This window comes from Camelina sativa, chromosome 5 (assembly GCF_000633955.1).
Source record: "Camelina sativa cultivar DH55 chromosome 5, Cs, whole genome shotgun sequence".
Taxonomy (NCBI): Eukaryota; Viridiplantae; Streptophyta; class Magnoliopsida; order Brassicales; family Brassicaceae; genus Camelina; species Camelina sativa.
Genome location: NC_025689.1, coordinates 10,561,287 through 10,580,736, shown reverse-complemented (window position 1 = coordinate 10,580,736; position 19,450 = coordinate 10,561,287). Strand labels below are relative to the sequence as shown.

Genomic DNA, 19,450 nt, shown 5'->3' with positions numbered 1-19,450 from the left:
TAACAACATAGATTTGCAGCTTCTTAGTAAGATTCTCCCTATTGTTGTTTCTGAATAACTTGAGACGAACGAGATGATTACAACAACAAAATATAAGAAAAAACTGAAACGGCGAATGAAAGCTAAAAAATATAATTCTTAGAAGTATCTTCGTTATATTTGTTAAATTTTAGACTTCTCTCATGTGGTCTACACTCTACACTCACTGAAGATGAAGGTCACTCATCAGCTTGCAGGCCTTCTAAAGACAAACCAGCCAGACGTAAAGAACGCACTCTACCAGTCAAAACCACTAACTAAGAACAAATCCTGATGAATCTCGGATACAGAAGCTCTTGCGTGTAATGGACATTTGCAACTACAAAGATTGTAGCCTACTACGATAGCTTAAACAGAGTCATTATTTTGATTACTCAAGGGCTTGCTTAAAAAAATTCACACTCAGGATCTTCTAATCAAACATGCTTTTTTATTCTCAAATTGCAGAGACAAACAATGTGAAACAAATAAAAGTCCCAAAAGTGCTTATTTCAAAGGATTGAAATCTTAAAAACCCTTTCTTACAGACTAGAACAAGTCTGTGAAGAAACAAGGAACTCAACAACAATGGTGGAATCCACATAATCACGAACCTTGTCCTTTTCCAAGTTCACCAACAACTCTTTCTGAGCATCCACAGCTTCCATCTCACTCAAATCCTTAAAATACGCAATCGAAGCAATCGTGAAACCTTTAGCTCTCGCCGGCGAAAAGTTTTCACCCACAGTGATCTGATCAATCCCTGGAAACTTCTCACCAAGCCCCTTAATCACTCCCGTAATCTCCGATTTCGCCTCATCGGATACATCCTCTTTCAATTTGAGTAAAGTGAGTTTAGCAACCGAACCAGGAGCCGGAGCTAGGGTTCCAGGGATTCGATCCGCGATCCAATCAACAGCCATGAGGTCATCACAGTTCGGTAACACAGACTCCTTAACAACACGGACGTGATCAGGATGCGCAGCGTAGGTGCTGAGATCTTCTTTAGATCCGTAACGGCTATGGAGGAAGTGAGTGAAAGCGAAAGCGGAGGATCCAAGACGGTGGAGAGGAGCGGCGGAGATGTAAAGAACTTCATCGAGTGAGGCAAGAGCGTTGAGGTTGTTGATCATGGAAGTGATTTTGTTGGAGTCAGCGTCGTCTTTGGCTTTGAAAAGAACGATGTGTTCTATGATCTGACTCGGTGGGGTTGAAGAAGAAGACATGGCGGTTACGGCGGAGAAAGAGCGACGGCGAGGGAGTAATCGGAGATTGGTTGGTGAAGAGGAGTGTTTGGTTGTGGAGATAGTGAAGGCTAGTGGTGTGGATATTAGCGGTCTGATTCTTGCGCATATCATTGTGATTGTGATTTGTGTGAAGTTGGTGGTTGTGAGTGACTCAATTGACCATTGGAGCCTACCACTTAAACGTTTTTTTTTTTTTGCCTAAGTTTCATCGACAGTGGTTGAGATTATCGATAAACTGATTGTATAATTTAGACAATAATTAATTATCGTGTCCACACATAAAGAAATTACAATTTTGAATCAAAAGAAAAATCTTGTGAAACTTTTTTGTAGAGGACAAAAACTCAAAATGAATCAATGCAAAACTCATCAGGGGTCAAAAGACTCAAGAGGATGAACAGCAAGAGAAACCAAAGCCTTGTGTGGAGCTTTTACTATCGTCTTTAACGAGACTGACTCGGTTCTTCATGCTTAGTTCAGTTTTATTATAAGTGTCGGAATTGAGTTGTTTCCTGCTGACATTGGTGTAGATGTCGCGGATGACCATTTCGAAAGCTGTTTTAACGTTGGTCGAATCGAGAGCTGATGTTTCCATGAAGAATAGTCCTTGGGTTTCCGCTAAAGCTTTGCCTTCTTCCACGCTCACGGCTCTTATGCTTTCTAGGTCGCATTTGTTTCCTACCAGCATCCTAGCCACCGTTGTATCCGAATGTACTGTGTATCAAACAAAACAAGAAAAAACACACAAATGAAAACTGAATTCAATTAAAAGTCAATCGAACAGATTCATTATGAATAAGCAAAAGCAAGGTCTTAATTAGTTCTATAAAACAGATTCATGTTGAATAAAGCATAAACGATCTTTACTATATTGATTTTACCTTAATTTGGTCTAAGTAACCAATATAATGAGGATCTAATTAGTCCATATATACAATGATAAAAATCTTAATTAATCAGCAACACACAATCTAACCAAATCATCTGTTTAAAACAAAACAACTTGAGAGATAAATCAATGTCTTACTCTTGAGTTCATCGAGCCAACGGGAGACGCTCTCAAAAGTAGAGCGACGGCTAATATCGTAAACGACGAGGGCTCCGACAGCGCCGCGGTAATAAGCAGAAGTAACGGCACGGAAGCGTTCCTGACCAGCAGTATCCCAAATCTGAGCTTTGACATCTTTGCCATCGATATCCATGTTTTGAGTCTGGAACTCAACGCCGATGGTGGCTTTGGAATGAGCGTTGAACTCGTTACGAGCGTACCGAGAGAGAAGGTTCGATTTCCCGACGGCAGAGTCTCCGATTATCACAATCTTGAATAGATACTCCTCTCCTCCTTCGTCATCATCCGACGACATCCTAGAGCTAGTTCTTTGATGATGACTTCTAGTTCTAGAGAGAGAAATCAGGTTGCATAGAGAGAGAGAGAGAGAGAGAGAGAGAGATGGAGCTGGCAAATTATGAAAGGAAGAGAGAAAGACATACTGCGCATGAAGTGGTTTCATAATTTTCTTTTAAAAAATTAATATTTTTTTTGAATTATGTGCCGCAAATTCGGTGCAATTAATAAGTTCTTGTCGTCGTCTTATAACCAAAGAAAACGGATTAGTAATAATTGATTTTGTTAGAGAGAATGGCCCAAATATGTAGTTTAGCCAAAAGCCCATAATCCATGGTAACGTTTTAAGTAACTGAGACCTCTTAACTTGCCTGCCCGATTGAATTATGCACATATGTTGCTGATTGTGGATATGATTTGGAAGAAGGGGGACTTGATCATCAGTAATGTATAAACTGATCGAGATCTCAATCCCATCTCCTGAAAAGTCTTTCACGAAACGAAACCAATCGAGTATGGTGGTTCCTAAGATAAATGCTAACTCAGCAAATATGGGATTGTCGAGCGATAGATGGTAATTCGCGAGAAAAGTCCATGACTATATTAACACATTTTTAATTATTATGTTTTTGTTGTTGGCATCCATACTTATTTAATTTTAATTTGTAATGTAAGTAAAATATAATATCAAATAAACGATTTATTTAATATAAAGTTTGTATATGGTCTTAAAATACTCTTAAGAGAGCTTTACTACATTCTTACATATCTTATTACGTTCATACAAAAACAAAGAGGAAACCTTGGGTCCAAATGTTTTTATTTCCACATGCTTTAGGGGACATTCACTTTTCCATCAAATTATCAAACTATAGGGATATATATGGTTTCATCATCATATGGACCCACGTTTGTCCTTTTTTCAATCTATGATTAACTTTAAACTACGATTACCATTTCTTAACTTAATATTATTTTTAAAACATAGGTGACCAATATATATTTAAAACACTAAGAAGACCTTTACAAAGAGTTTAGTTATATACGGAGGAATAGCATATTCTATTATACTTTCATCATGGCGCGCGGTTTGTGATCGGTGACGGTGGTATATGTCGTTGTAGTACTACAATATAATGTTACATCATTTCTTATGATATATGTGACGATGATATGATGATGTATATCAAAAAAGATACATCGCAAGTATTCTACGCATTTAATTTCTACTTTCTTCGAAATTATTCCTTTGAATCATATAATTCACTAAAAAGAAATTTACTTGTTGTCGGAATTTTCAACTGATGTTTTATACAAACACTATATATAAACATAATGAATATTCTATGTTCTCACATATATATGAAACTAATGGGCATAACATTCTCTAATGTTAGTCAAAGTTTGACCTAGTTACGGGGATGTGAATTAGGGAAGAACAAGAGGAGACCACAGCTAGTCATCTTAATTATACTATAAATTCGGTGATAATTAAAATTTCAACTACAAAGCATATTTAGTCAATTATTCCATTTTGCATGAAACATAGAAGTAAAAAGGACGATAATGTGAAATAAATGACGACTTAAGAATCCAACTAGGGAGAATGTTTTAGTAATGTACTAATTAGTCAAATTCTAATTTGCATGAAACATACAATCAACTCTAAAGGACGATAAAGTAAACTAAATTACAGATAATTCAACGCATGCATTGTTCACAAATTCAACCAAAAAACAATTTAAAGCTTATACATATACATTGTTTTAGATTTTGCCTTGTTAGTTTAGTTTAAAGTTTACTATAGCTTACACTTTATCAAAAAAGGAAAAGTGAAAAACTACTAGCTTACACATATCTTTTTATCCAAAATTATAAATATTTTAATCATAGGAAAAATGTAAACGCAGATATGAAAGACAGATGCATTACGCGTTTGCGACTTTGGAAATATATATGATTGATTTAATATATATATCAAATATCATGTAGAAACACTACGTCCAATTAAGTCATATACATAAGCAAACATAACAAATGAAAAACCTTCACTTATATAGACGTTGTAAGTATGTTATAGATACACTTATCTCTCTTTGTACATGTTCAAAAAATTAAAAAAACCTAAATTCCAGTTTGGATCTCATTCTAGCTAGTCCTAAAAAATATTACAGTATAACATATGGTTAGATACATAATTAAGTAGATCCACGGCATTTGTCCAATGCATCATTGGTTGTTCCTTCAAGAGCATCATCTTCTCGCCATTTCTCTTCAAAAACTCTAAGGCAAAATTGTCACCGTCCTCATCTTCCTTGGAATTGGCTGATCTCGAGCTTATTCTCCGTTGGTTTAGAAGATCGATATAAGTTTGGAGATCGTGAACGCAAGAAATGTTTTGAACATCGAAAAAATCTAGCGTGAGTTCCACCCCAACATGAGCATAACATGAGCAGCTCCATGGAAGCTCATAAAAGCCACCTAAAGTCCTAAAATTCTCATTGAGGAAAACACCAGGAAGTTTAGTGACCGGATCATTGACGTTAGTGATCCTCAAAACCTTAACTCCTAGCTCCTCGCAATGTTTTTTGAACTCCAAGTTACCAACCCTAGGCCCTGCGAAGGAGAACACGGTCACCGGAATATCTCCCTCGCCGATCCTCCGGTTTAGACCTAGTTCCGCAATGTCATAGGCAAGAAGTTGAGCCAATGAGCTTCCCATGCTATGTCCTGCGAGTGTGATACTCATCTCTTCTCCTTTATACTCATTTATCAATCTCGAGATTTCAGACAGAAGCTGTTGTCTGCAGCTCTCAAGTCCAAATTTGCTCTCACTCTCATCGGATGTGTATAGAGTCAAGAATCCGGATTCCACCTTCACGTCGAGACGCTGGTTATGAGGATGGAACCTAGCCGGAGTTAAAGAGCTCATGAAATTTGCCAACCATTCCGGGTTAGTTACAGTTCCACGAAACGTCACTACAATGTCTCTCCTCCCTAAACGTTTCACCGAGTCATCGGATGACACTGCAACATAGCCTACCCAACGCGCTCTTCTGTTCGTCTCGTCCTGGATCGGACTGATGTTGATGTCCGGTGTGGCGTAGATGTATTTGGTGACTTGGTAGTCCTCAGGCTTGTCGATTTCGGTTTCTTTAAGTAGGGTTTGTTTGCCATACTTGCAGTTCAAGTAACGTTTAGAATTAGGGTTTAGATCAAAGGCTTTGTAACAAGTGGAAACTAAGTTGCCATAGCGAGTGATCTCTTGTTGGAGAAGAGGGTTTAAAGGTTCGATGAGATCTTTCCAGTTGTTACATCCTTGTATCTCTCTCCAAACCCGAGATAACGGTACAGTCACTGTCCCACCGGAACACGGGGACTGCGGTGTACGATAAACTGGAGGACGAAGAGGAGAGGAAGGAGAAGCAACCGGAGAAGAATGAATCACTGGTGATAACAGAGAAGAAGAAGAAGAATTAGAAATTACAAGTCTTTTGGAGTTGTTTTTAGAATTGGGGAGCGAGAGAGTGTGAGGAAGAAAGAGTGTTTGTTGTGGATTTCTGTTTCTTAGAAATGGAACATGTTTTATATTAGGGTTTTGGATCAAGGCCATATCGATTGCAAGACGGCGTAAGCAAAAGAAAGGAGAGAGAGAGAGCGAGCTAGAGAGGTTTGTTGAACTTTTAAGAGAAATGAATTTTGTGATGTATTTATAGTGAAAATGGGAGAAAGACTTCCACATGTCTTGGCGTGTATTGACTAAGAAATTAGAAATTTAAACTAAAATACTCGAATTGCGATCGTTTTGTGAGAGTGTTCAGAATAATTTATGTGGCCGGTTTTATAGTATTAAATTCTTATACCAATAATCAATTACTCTTTTCAATTTCTGATTCTCCTCACTTCAGTCTTTTGTACGCGTTACCATATCATGTGTGGACTGCAAAAATATAATTATAAAATTCTCGTCTGCACAAACTTAACGTCCTCGTATACTTGAGAATATTATTATTACATGATTCAAGTGCCGAGTTGACCAATATTAATGTACGTATTGAAGTGATGTATGGTGGAAAAAAGAAATAGAGCCAATTGCTGATGTAAACTATTAACACCGAAGCTTTCCTATACATGTATTCTTCGTCATTTTGCATGCTGCTGAAGCTAATTAAGGAACAAAATGTTTTCATGTGTATAATAAACTTAAATTACACGAGTAAACGTTAAACTTATGTTTAGAAGAGATTTGATTTTTAACTTAGATCAAAAAGTCAGGGAATGTGCGTGCGCATTTATCTAAGGGAAAAATATGATAATAACGTACGCAAACATACGTGTGTATTAATATATATAACTCCTAAACTCCAACGTAACATACCTCTAATGTGTTGACCAACAAGCTAGAAACACTTGTACATATATTTTTGACACTCGTCTCCTCGCATGTGATGGAGTACGTAGTCAAAAATTGTCAAATAATATATTATATAAGTATGTATCCAAGTATACGCGCATATATCCAAGCATATATGTGGCCGTATCATTACATAATTAATTATTCAAAGATTTTTTTATTATACAGTACTATACACAGATATTATACATCTATATTTTTTTCTGTTCAAGTTTTGTTTGCCTCCTTTACTGAACAATAACATTGTGATTCAAACAAAAAGTTTTTGCATTGGTATATAGTATATATACATGTATCACCTAATTCATGTAAACGTGAACTATAATGTCTCATGTTAAACAAATTTGATCGGTTTTAAGATGAAAGTTGGTTTAACCAAAAACAAAGCTCTATATATGTAATATGTGAATATATTTCGACGTATTAGAGTCATTGAGTCAACATGAGTCTTATAAGATGTACGATCGATCCTTGTAAGACGAGTGAGCTTCATTTCTTTGCCACATAGGTAACAAAAACCATTAGAATTTTGAAGTCAAACTGCCGGAGAGCAGTAAGTTGTTTATCTAAACAAGAACTAAAGTCAAAAGAAAGAATAAAATCTTTTTGAAAATGCATCCTGGCACGCTAATTAATTGAGGATGAGGATCTATTGGAATTTTTAAAGTCAAATATGCTTAGCTATTGGCAATAAATACTTGTTTAAGGACATACTATTATCGTCGTTATTTTTTAAAACTTTTTTAATACTACTGTATTACAAGTTATAATTATCCACTATGGATAACAGAGACCATATATATATATATATATATATATATATACGCTAGCTTCTTCCTTATTTTAACAGACCAGACCACGTACGTACATTCAAGTCCTTTACAAGTTATAATTACAACTAGTACTCTCTAGTATATCACTATTTTCTTTTGGAAAGTGTAAGCAAGGATACACACGTAACAATGTAACATGGTGGATTGAAATTTTACAGTTTTATGGCATCGTTTATAGACTCATGAGTTTTTTTTTTTTTTTGAGTATGTTTAGTTGTTTATACTGTATACATATTACATGGCTATTTATTTTGTCTGCAAATAATACTCTTTGCGCAGAAGAAAATACGCGGATCGGAGACGAAAGATGTTGACTATTGTCTGTCTATTGGACTCTGCACACACATATCAGCAAAAAGTGGACTGATCATGAAGTTAGTACGGAAGAAATTAGCAGTTGTGTTGTTCGTTATTTGACCTCCTTCGTGCCGTGAAACTCCACCACCTTCTTATTTCTTTCCATTTTTTTTTGGCCTTTTTCGTTTTGCTATTAGATTGATTAAATGTTTGAATATGTATCATGTTTGCCTCGAGAAAACAAATTATTTTTAATGTTCATGATCCGACGACTAATACTAAGGATGGACAACTACAGTAATTGTTATTAAATAGATAACATAATATTTGATTTAGTGTTATAGAAAACTTTATCAAGTGTAAACATTTAATATCAACATAAAAAATCTGTATAGTTAGAAGTTAATTGTAGTATTAAATCCAAAAACCAAAGCTTATAAGTTATTGTATTGTCGTTATTATAACCAGTAATCTTCTTAAGGGTTACTTTTCGTTATCAAGTATCCGTCAAAAATAGATTGTGAACACCCACAAAAACCATCACGTTAAGTAATCTTTCATAACAGTCAAACCTACATTGGATCCACCAAACAGAGAAATAACATTTTATTAAGAGAAAAATGAAAAAAAAAAAATCATTTCGCAGAAACAATTATTACAAAATTTCGATTGAAAACATCAAAACACCATTAGGACTTTTTTAAAGAGTGATATAATATAATTGTAATCTATTTGATATTTTTGATATCTTTATGTCTTACTGTTTCCCGATTTCGTTGCAATTTCTTGGTTTGTTTGGTTTTACAATTAAAAGTCGAGATGGAAAAATAAATAAATCTGCATGGCGCATGACATCTTTATAATAGAGGTTTGGATAACCACGAAATTTCGTAGAAGACTATAAAATTTTGAAAAAAAGATGCACAAGTACTGAAAATGACTTCCCGACCTTAAAGAGAAGAGCCTTTACTCGAGTGTTTGGTCAAATCCACTACTAATTGATTTGGATGTACCATCTATTATATTGTAAATTTGTAATCTACTCTTCAGCTCACATTGTCAATTTTGAGACAAACCAAAGAAATTTGGATGTACCATGTATCTTATATAATAATCTACTCTTCAGCGACACTTGTCGCTCTATATATGTGACACATATCTTTTTCACTAATTATAAATTAAACATTTTTTACATACTTTATTTTATTTATATCTTATATGGTGTATAGTTAGTTAAAAAAAAACATGTTGTTACAAAAATATATTTTTTTCAACTTTTTAGTTTTAGCATATAATATATTTTCTAATAAAAGCATATACCATATAACTTAAAAATAAAACTACTGATCAAACCAATTAAAACAAAAAAAAGCTTTCATACTTTTTTTTTCCACAAAAAAGCTTTCATACTTTTAAAGTAAAAATTGAAACCAAGTTCATTTATGATAAACTAATTTTAAAATATAGAATATGTACTAATATATTTTAAAAAATCACATTGTATTCTATGAGAAAGTTTTATTCTAACTTTGCCTGCCAATGCGACACTTGTCGCTCTATATTTGTGACACATGTCTTTCTCACTAATTATAAATTAAACATTTTTTACATACTTTATTTTATTTATATCTTATATGGTGTATAGTTAGTTAAAAAAAAACACGTTGTTACAAAAATATATTTCTTCCAACTTTTTAGTTTTAGCATATAATATATTTCCTAATACAAGCATATACCATATAACTTAAAAATAAAACTTCTGATCAAACCAATTAAAACAAAAAAAGCTTTCATACTTTTAAAGTAAAAATTGAAACCAAATTCATTTATGATAGACTAATTTTAAAATATAGAATATGTACTAATATATTTTAAAAAATCACATTTTATTCAATAATCATATATATTGTATTAAAGACAAAACTTAGATAAAAATGAAACTACTGATCGAACCAATTAAAACAACAAAAAAAGTTTTTATATTTTTAAAATAAAAATTGAAGCAAAATTAATTTATGACAGACTAATTTAAAAATATAAAATATGTTCTAATATATTTTAAAAAATCACATTGTATTCAATAATCATATATATTGTATTAAAGACAAAACTCAGATCAAATTAAATTATATTTAATATTCTATAAGTTACAGTTTGACTGTCTTTAAAACGAATATACTAAAAGAAAAGAAAAATAACATAATTGCTTAATCACCCCATGAAATAGTAGGAAACAATAGTTTCACAAAACAATTTAATGGTAATTATAGTATATATTTTAAAATGATTAGAAAATAGATATAATATATCGAATCTAAAAATATTAAATTTGACACATTTTTCTTTTCATGAATTTTATTCAAAATTTAATGTGAGATATAGTATAAGATATTTCATAATTTTTTATGACATGAGCCATATTTTAATATGCATTATTGCAATTTTTTATATTAAGGGTGATTACAAGATTAGAGAGTAAACACTAGAGCATATAATAAATCATGAGTACACTTATTAAATATTTAAAATAATCATTGGTGATTCTTCTGTTACCTTGTAAAACATATTGTCTAGATTCATAATCTCATTAGTATAGTACAAAATTCAGGTTTTATAAATTAAGTTTATTGATTGGATGAATTTGAGTCGTTCAGATTTTTTGTCCTCACATATCTTATTTTAAAATCATCAAAATCTGATGAAAAAGTCAACATATAGATATTATAAGTTTTTATATAGTTAATTAAAAAAGCATTTAGATGTAAGTTAAAATAAATTAGAAATGTAGTTATGTCAGAAAAATAATTGGAATGTATCTATTGTTGATATCAATTTTTCTAATTTTGTCTTCCCTTCCATCTACACCAATTGAAATGTTGGAGAGTTCATTTTTTTTGACAATTAAAAGAACATAATGAATAAGAATAGAGACAAGGACCGAGAAATAACCCATAATCATAGAAGTATAACACATTCTAAGCAATCATATAGAGTTTCTAATTCACAAGATATTTGTTAGGAGGCTAACTGAAGAAAATCAAGCCGTAGCAACATATTGTGGAGTCAAAAAGAAAATCAAATATCAAGATTGAGTTAAAGAATATATAAAGTTGTAAAACCACTCGCAAAAAGATAAATATTTATCAATTATTTTTCTTTACGATCATATAAGTCTTGATCGCATCCATATATTACAGCTTTGGAAAAGATGTAGGGAAAGATGAGATTTATTTGGTAATATTTGTAAACAATTTTCACTACTCAATTTTCGTTTCGAATATCTGATATATGGTCTCTATACAAATCTCATGTGTGGTAAGACTATCTCCAATATATATTCTATTTTTTTACTCTAAAGTAGAGCATAGTTTTTTCAATATGTCAATCTATTTTATACTAAAAAAATGGAGTTAGTGTAAAAAAATAAAGTTGCATATAGGGTAATCGTACCATTTACTCTATTTTAGAGTAAGATATAGAATAGGGTTAGAGCAAATGTTTTTCTATAACAGATTTTTGACTTTAAAATAGAGTGGGGTTGGAGATGCTTTAAGAACCTAACAATTTATCACAAAGCAGTAAAATCCAAAACAACAAAACTTTGAGAAATTTAATTACTTCACTAAAAAAATTTCTGATATGTTTTGTTTATTTTATTTTGCATCCAAACATTACGAACCATATATAAAAAGGAACAAATATTAAAAAAATTTAAAAAAATTCATATAAAAATACATTTCGAAATTTAAAATATATCATAATTAATAAAAATTAAATTAAATATATCTCGCGCACGCGCGAGCCTATTTCTAGTTATGATATATACATATATATATATATATTTTTTTCTTTCAAATTCGCATGTTTCAAATGAAAATTGATACTTTTACTGTCCACATTTTATATTTGGACCGGAACCGAAACTAAGTTACTTTTAGATTCATCAAATTATGTCTAATTCATAATTCATAATTTGTTTTATTGAGCTACCTTAAACTCGAAGAAACAAACATCTGTCGAAGTGTGGACAACACATATCAAACTTGATTAAAATTAGACAGTTATGGACACAACTGTTTTATTCTAAGGCTCAGCAGACAAACTGATGAAGAGATTGCCAAGACCCAAGATGGGCAGAACGGTATAATGGCCTATCATCTCAAGGATCCAGTTGGAAAAAGATTATGTGCTTTGAGTTGGAAGGTGAAGCTCTCAATTAATATAAATGACAAGACCTCGTACATTTTAGGGGGTCATGGTGATGTCAAACATAAGAGCTCCAACTAAGATGCCTCCTCTTTCTGATGTTGCTATTGAAGCACAAGCATATGCATACGTATCTGCCTTTTTCTCTCGGAACCAATATAGTTTGTAAGATATGAGAAGTGTTACAGGATGTCATTACCATTAAAGGTGATCGTTTTTGTTTACATATTTCTTTGGACGGGAACCAGTAACTAAAGTTACTCTTCTATTCATTAACGAATGTGTAACTCTTTTTTCTTTTTGTGCAAACTGAATGTGTAACTCAATGTTTGTTTTCTTGAGCTAACTTAGACTCGAAGTCTGCGAGTATGTGGCAGAGACGTGTGGAAAAAACAGATAAACTTGCTTAAAATTAGACGATTAAAGTCACAACTGTTATGGTTTTGTGAACTTTTGTCCTAAAACATCAGCTCAACATCAAAATGGCGTATGTTTCTGTTCAACCACCGAAAACCCTCAGATGTAACAGTACAGAATGATATAGCAGCCAAGAAACTTCTGCAGTTACAAAATAAATACATTGCAAGAACCTGAGCTCTGCTCCATCTGACGCGATTTCCACGCTGTTCCTTGTTTTAAAATAAGGGGATGTGGTTTGCTCACTCTTCTTTCTTGAGCGCAGGGTCTGTTGTACTTGCGACTCCTGCTGTCAATTTCTTTACACTATCTTTGGCCTCTGCCACAAAGGAAGCGTCTGGCTTGTGTTTATCCGTAGGTTCTTTCAAGGCCAGACAGATGTAGAAAACAATCACTACATTGACTGATACCACGGCAAGAAATCCACTAAGTAGTGTAAGAGAATGTGGAGTCAATGTAGTTGAACCTGTCAAAGATTTAAACAGAGTAGTGTAAGAGGTGGTAAAATCTCTGGAAACACCTATGGTTTCAATTTAAACAGTCAACTTCTATCATATTTGCTATTACAAAACTAAATCTGGGAAAATACTACAATCATTGTGAGAGAGAGACGTTATGCTCAAGTACAATAACCAACTAACAGACCATCACACAAACAGATGATCAAACATCATTACATAAACTAAGCGCCAAAGACTTAATAAATTGCCTATGTTACAAGAATTAAAGTTAGAACCATAACACAGTCTCTAGAAGATTCTCTAATCTGGCAGCAGATCCCAACAACCAGCTACTGTATTCTCAAAATCAAGTTCCACTAAGAAAAGAGAGTTTTGCAGAAGCTAAAACAAATGAAGAGTTCTTGGTGTTTGCTCCCCCTAATAGTGATTCTCTAGGTGTCAAACTCAATTTGAAATGCTTCAATCAAGTCTTCCTACCAAAAGCCACAATCCAATCATAAGCAAACATAATCCCATACGGTTTATAGAAGATCACCATAACCGTTTTGCAACTAAATCCTCAGTTATTTAGTCAAAGAAAGATCCACAGAAAACTCACAAGTACAGTATAATGCAAACACCCAATGATACTCTGAAGTTGAAACACATATATAAGAAATCTAAAGAAATATTTGTCAACCTAACGAATACAGGAACATGTAACTGTCATAACAAGCAGGAACTTCTAATTACAGTTTCTAACTTTCTAATACAATGGCTTCTTACAGAATTTCATTTCAAGAGCTCCAAACTCGAAAATCCAAACACGATTAAGCAAAACTCAAAAGAAAAAAAAAAAAGAAAAGAAAAGATAAATACAATCAGAAAACCACACAGAATTCCACATAACATCAAGTCAAACCTGGAAAATTAAAGCTTTTTACCTTGAGAACATATTGGTTCTACTCTAAAGATGCATCAAGGCTTTGTATAGAAAGTTCATCAAAATAGAGATGCACAAGTAAAAAAACAACATTGGGATCTTAACTTACCAGGAAGCAAGTCATTGTTAAATCCATATAGAATAGCAATAGGTAGAATCCACATGAACATAGACGCAATAAGGAACTTCTGCATAACCCCAGCCATTGGTAGTACCAAAAAATCTACATCAAAATCATGAAACCACGAATTAACGAAGATGCCAGATGTGGACCAAAAAAAAAAGACACAAATCGAAATCTAGGGTTTTCAACAGAATAACCTAAGTACCACAAAGAAAGCAACAAAAGGAAAGCTTTACAATGAATCTGGCGATATACCTTGGTCTTGGACTCGAGGTTTCAGAGTACAATTCGCAAAGTCTATATTTTTTTTCTTTTCTCGACAGAGTTCCCTTGGTCAATCGAATCACAAGGAAGCCATTTATTAACCAGACTGAGACACTGATACCAAATTCCAAACCGAAATAAACCGGTATCTATGTTCGGTTCAAGTTAAAATAAACTGCATGCCGTTTCTAGTTATAGCGTACATACTACACGTAGTTATTAGCTGGCATAGTAAACGTGTTCTTGTTTGACTTTTAGGTGTCTTATCTGTTTCTGTTTATAAAGAAGTGAAAATGGGTTTCTTTCTCTTCAAGCTAATATGGTCAACGAACTAAGTAATATATAGATAGTTACAACAACATCAAATGTTGATTTCAGGAAAGGAAATAATAGTGATGGTCATGGAGAAGAGAGTAGATCTTAGGTCATTTCTTCAGTATTTGCCTCTTGTGGCTAAGTCTTCCTCTCTAGTTTTTGGCCACCTTCTGTTGAAGAGGAGCTTCAAACAATGTCAAAGGGGCCGAGTGAGTCAATGGTTAACTCAGGGGAGGCTCTTGCCTTGCATATCACGAATATTCGGCAATCCCTCTCCTTGAATGCATCTGATCTCGTACCTTATGCGTTACAAGGGTATTCTCTTTACTTTGACAAGGTAACAATTCTTTTGTTTGTGTGTGTGTTTTTTTTTTAAATATTCGAACATTTGGATTTGATTATAAAGTACTCATTAACAATTTTTTTGCCGTGATGCAGAAGTTTTCTATAGAAGAGTCAGCAAACTTTTTCGGTGAGGTGGTTCCTGGATTGTGTGGATTACTTCTCCAGTTACCTTCCCTGTTAGAAATGCACTATCAGAAGGCAGACCATGTTCTTGATGGAGTTTTGTCCGGGCTTCGTCTATTAGGCCCTCAAGAAGCTGGCATTGTGTTTCTTAGCCAGGTACTGAATGTGAAAGTTGTTATATATAGTAACTTAATATCTAGCTATAGTACTTTTTAGGTGCTAGATTGTTGCAACCAAGCTTCTTCATTCATCTCTTCTATGCCTTCTTCTGCAGGAGTTAATAGCAGCTCTTCTTGCATGTTCATTCTTTTGTTTGTTCCCTGAGGTTGACAGACGCGTAAAGAATCTTCAAGGAATCAACTTTGATGGATTGTTTTCGTATGTATCTCCGTTTCTTCTCCTTACAATTTTACAACTAAACAACTATATTCCCCAGATCAGTTACAAATCCTTCTTGTGTTTTTACATAAGGTTTTTGTATACGCGTCAGTGCAAGAAGCAGGAGAGCAAAATAAGGTGCATTATCCATTACTTTGGGAGGATATGTCAATGTATCCCCACAGGCTTTGTTTCCTTTGAGAGGAAAACTCTTCCGTTGGAGTATAATCCCTCACTATGTTTCATATCCTGAGGCTAATTATTGGGCCAAATCCATAACCCCACTTTGTTCTGTTGAGGTAACATAGAAACACTACAAAGCATCTTCTTCACTGTATGTTAATCCATTTCTTTCATATGTAACATGAGTATGCTCTTGAACTAGGTTCATACCTCAGGAGTAATAGAAGATCAACCCGGTGAAGCTCTTGAAGTGGATTTTGCTGATGAATATTTCGGTGGTCTTACTCTACGTAATGGATGTCTTCAGGTCTAAAATTGTTACTTGACTTACTTCCATTTTTAGAAAGATACACCGACAAACTATACCATGTTGAAAATTAAATGTGCCATCCTATGTAGGAAGAAATAAGGTTCATGATGAACCCGGAACTTATTGTTGGCATGCTCTTCTTGCCTCGTATGGATGAAAATGAAGCAATTGAGATTGTTGGTGCTGAAAGACTTTCACTTTACTCCGGGTATATTTTACTAATACATTTGAATGAACATGCTAAAGCTTATTGTAGTTTCTAATTACAAGAAAGTCAACATGTTTAGGTTTGGCTCTTCGTTCCAATTTGTTGGCGATTACACAGACAAGAAAGAGTTGGATAGTTTCATGAGGCGAAAAAGGAGAGTTGTAGCTATAGATGCCATCCGTCAGCCAGGAAAGAGACAATACAAACCTGATGGCCTCCTTCGGTAATGGAAAAGAAAATATTTATTAGCCTTTCACTCTAGTTTTTCATGTTTTCACTCTGTTTCATCTTTTTGTTTCTATATATAGAGAAGTTAACAAGGCTTTTACTGGATACTTGCATCGATGTAAACATCAAGTGGATCATCGTCCTCTACCATCAGATTCGGCTAGCCAAATTGTAGAAAGCTCTCAAGTATGGTGTATCGATCATCATGAGGAGAAGAAGATTGGTGTAGCTACCGGGAATTGGGGATGCGGTGTGTTTGTAGGCGATCCAGAACCAGAGCCGGCCCAAAGGCCAAGCCCACGAAGCATGAGCTTGTGGCCTTATTTTCTGCTGTGTATTTTATATATAACTTTCGGCCTTATTTTCCAAAAAATGTGTTTAGTCTAGTGGCATTTGTGTTTGTTAGTGGGAATGAGTTCATGGGTTTGATTCTGACTACTAGCAAAACAGCCCTTTTATTTTAATTTGATTGTGGCCTTTATTAACTTTAGAGACGGCTCTGTCCAGAACTAAAGGTCATGCTTCAGTGGCTTGCCATTTCACGCTCTCTATTATCTACTTCTCTAGTCGGGAAGACCCTTCTTGTCATACTACACTTTTGGCCTTCATGCCCTGCAAAATCTCAATCAGGTTACTATCTTACTCCCAATTCACTAAAACCACTTGTTGTTCGCCATTTCCAAACCCCTTAAAAGAAGTGTGTTTTATACTCTTTCAGGTGATCGAAAGGGTCGCTTTGCAAGAAATGACTGTAGGAGACCTATGGAACATGCTAGTTGAGTATTCTTCAGAGAGGCTCAGCAGAAGAACACGGCTTGGCTTTTTCTCGTGGCTCACAACATCACTCTCTCCTTAGATACCAATTGAGTCAAAGCTGGCTACTTATTCGTATATATGTACATATTCTTTTTCTGAATTCTATGAGATCGATGTCTCTGTCTGTTTTTGACATCGTCTATAATAATATAGAAAACAAAATGACGGAAAAAAAATATATATATATAGAAAACAAAATATTGTCTCTTACTATACTGAATTTGTGTGTATAATCTTTAACTTATATGTAAACATGAATAGTGCTTTTACTCAAATAGTATTTAGTATGAATATGAAATAAAGGCATTAGGGAATAAAACTTGCCAAAATAAAACATCATCCATTCAGAAAATTAAGGAAACATAATCTAAACGACACCAACAAAAAAAAACACCCAAAAAACACCAAAAGAAAATAGAGTTAAGAGTTAGATTCGACTATAGACAGAGATTGGTCACATATCAGAGCTCATTTGGCCGGAATCTTCTAGTTACAACCGGAGCTCGAGGTCAAGCTCTGTGACGGGGACCAGTGAGCTTCTCCTATCTGCCTCTTGTAAAGCCTCGAGACGAGTCGTCCTCTCGCACACTTCAGCCAATATATTTGGGTCCTCCCAGTTATAATATGGAACTGGAAATACTCTGTCACTCTCTTCTTGAGCCTCAGCTTGAGCCCGAGGTGAAGATGGAGCTGGATCCCTAACCAGAGACAGAGCCGGAGCTGGATCCAGAGGAACAAAAGCTATAAAGAGCTTGTCTGGGGTACGGTCCGCACCGGCGACAACCTTCTTCCCTAAGGTACGGAAAGACCAAATCCGAAGCGTCTGGCCTATCTCTAGCTCGTTTTCGGCGGCGACCTTGTTCCACCCTGTAGCCAAGACGTAGTTGGAATTGGGCCCCATATCCCATCTCCTGAGGTTAAGCCCCCATCTTTTACCCTTCAAATCCACCAAGGTAATATCCAATCCTTTTTTAGTCGCTTTTATGTAATGTTGGTGTACGATACCCAACTCCTCCTCGTTCATAAAGTCCATATCCGTTATGCCGTTCCAGGGAATCAAGAGACGTGCATAATGTTCGTTGAGATCACTACATACAAGGTCCTTCTTCGTTATCATCTTCACGTCCGTACCATTCTCTTCTCTCATCACTTTAACCAGCCATTCAGGTGTCCTCCCCCTCTCTTCAACGGGCTCTCTTCTTTTAACCTTTTTGTTGGTAACCACTTGTTCACGCCTCTTGGACTCTACACTGCACAAACTTGTAGAGCAAGCATCACGATTAGGGTTTTGTTTATGGTCTTCTTCGCACCCATGAATCATCTTCTGTCGTTTGCCTGAGCTCATCGTTATCCTTTCTATCTCTCCCTTGCTATCCTTCCCACTAGCATGATGAGCTTCGGTGGATGATTCTCCTTTTTCCCCATAAAAGGTAACAGGTTTAACCATTCTCTCCACGGCTAGAGATAGAATATCAAACGACCTCTTCTCTCCCTGCAAACGCTTGAGTTGATCATCAACTCTCTTCATCGTTATCAAAAATATGATACAAGAAGAAAAGAATCAAGCGGCAGAGAGTCATATAGTCTTTTACTTATATAGGATAGGATTCTGATTGTCTCACACAGACGTAGGTGTATATAAATCTCTCTATTAAGTCTTGTTTTTCTTAGTGTTAAGATAATCTCTATATATTTTAGATAATATCTATTCCAAATACTTTTTTATTTTCTTTGTTTAAATTCATATGTATCTTGTATTCCTATTGGTTATTTTTTTTAAAAACTACTATTCAGTTCTATCAAATCCATATGGATCTTGTATTCCTATTGGTTATTTCTAATTCAATTCCACTAAAATCTACCGTAATTCTGTACTAGAAAGATTATATGAAAGAAAACCCAATACCCAATGGAAAACAAACTTGTAGAGTTTTTGTTTTTACCACAAAGTGAAGAGAACATTTTATTTGGGCCTACGTTTGCTCTACCATTCTAT

At 34.5% G+C, this 19,450-nt stretch overlaps 5 protein-coding genes and 1 pseudogene across 6 annotated transcripts; 1 reads left to right on the top strand and 5 right to left on the bottom strand.

The window, feature by feature from the left end:
• On the bottom strand, nucleotides 450–1,466 carry LOC104786449 (stress-response A/B barrel domain-containing protein UP3-like). Its single transcript, XM_010511871.2, has one exon. It carries the CDS (start codon nucleotides 1,374–1,376, stop codon nucleotides 561–563), a length of 816 nt encoding a protein of 271 aa, XP_010510173.1. The 5' UTR covers nucleotides 1,377–1,466; the 3' UTR covers nucleotides 450–560.
• On the bottom strand, nucleotides 1,490–2,738 carry LOC104786448 (ras-related protein RABA5d-like). The gene is made up of 2 exons (XM_010511870.2): nucleotides 2,293–2,738; nucleotides 1,490–1,979 (listed from the first exon to the last, which is right to left on the bottom strand). The coding sequence occupies exons 1-2, from the start codon at nucleotides 2,627–2,629 to the stop codon at nucleotides 1,651–1,653; spliced, it is 666 nt and encodes a 221-aa protein (XP_010510172.1). The 5' UTR covers nucleotides 2,630–2,738; the 3' UTR covers nucleotides 1,490–1,650.
• Nucleotides 4,769–6,245, bottom strand: LOC104786447 (phospholipase A1-Ialpha2, chloroplastic-like). Its single transcript, XM_010511869.2, has one exon. It carries the CDS (start codon nucleotides 6,221–6,223, stop codon nucleotides 4,769–4,771), a length of 1,455 nt encoding a protein of 484 aa, XP_010510171.1. The 5' UTR covers nucleotides 6,224–6,245.
• Nucleotides 12,745–14,610, bottom strand: LOC104786446. Of its 2 annotated transcripts, none has more exons than XM_010511867.2 (3): nucleotides 14,540–14,610; nucleotides 14,270–14,383; nucleotides 12,745–13,243 (listed from the first exon to the last, which is right to left on the bottom strand). In XM_010511867.2, exons 2-3 carry the CDS (start codon nucleotides 14,364–14,366, stop codon nucleotides 13,020–13,022), a joined length of 321 nt encoding a protein of 106 aa, XP_010510169.1. In that variant the 5' UTR covers nucleotides 14,367–14,383; nucleotides 14,540–14,610; the 3' UTR covers nucleotides 12,745–13,019. The 2 variants fall into 2 exon arrangements, with proteins under 2 accessions (XP_010510169.1, XP_010510170.1); XM_010511868.2 differs by having other exon boundaries at nucleotides 14,521–14,606.
• Nucleotides 14,950–17,076, top strand: LOC104789103 (annotated as a pseudogene).
• Nucleotides 17,945–18,982, bottom strand: LOC104789102 (B3 domain-containing protein At2g31720-like). Its single transcript, XM_010514847.1, has one exon. The coding sequence runs from the start codon at nucleotides 18,980–18,982 to the stop codon at nucleotides 17,945–17,947; it is 1,038 nt and encodes a 345-aa protein (XP_010513149.1).

Bases quoted from the DNA above. Each gene is read 5' to 3' on its own strand.
- LOC104786449 (XM_010511871.2), bottom strand. From the start codon at position 1,376: ATGATATGCGCAAGAATCAGACCGCTAATATCCACACCACTAGCCTTC.
- LOC104786448 (XM_010511870.2), bottom strand. From the start codon at position 2,629: ATGTCGTCGGATGATGACGAAGGAGGAGAGGAGTATCTATTCAAGATT. The intron at 1,980-2,292 runs GTAAGACATTGA...TTTGATACACAG, and splicing joins TTGGCTCGATGAACTCAAGA to TACATTCGGATACAACGGTG.
- LOC104786447 (XM_010511869.2), bottom strand. From the start codon at position 6,223: ATGGCCTTGATCCAAAACCCTAATATAAAACATGTTCCATTTCTAAGA.
- LOC104786446 (XM_010511867.2), bottom strand. From the start codon at position 14,366: ATGGCTGGGGTTATGCAGAAGTTCCTTATTGCGTCTATGTTCATGTGG. The intron at 13,244-14,269 runs GTAAGTTAAGAT...AATCTTTGACAG, and splicing joins TAACAATGACTTGCTTCCTG to GTTCAACTACATTGACTCCA.
- LOC104789102 (XM_010514847.1), bottom strand. From the start codon at position 18,982: ATGAAGAGAGTTGATGATCAACTCAAGCGTTTGCAGGGAGAGAAGAGG.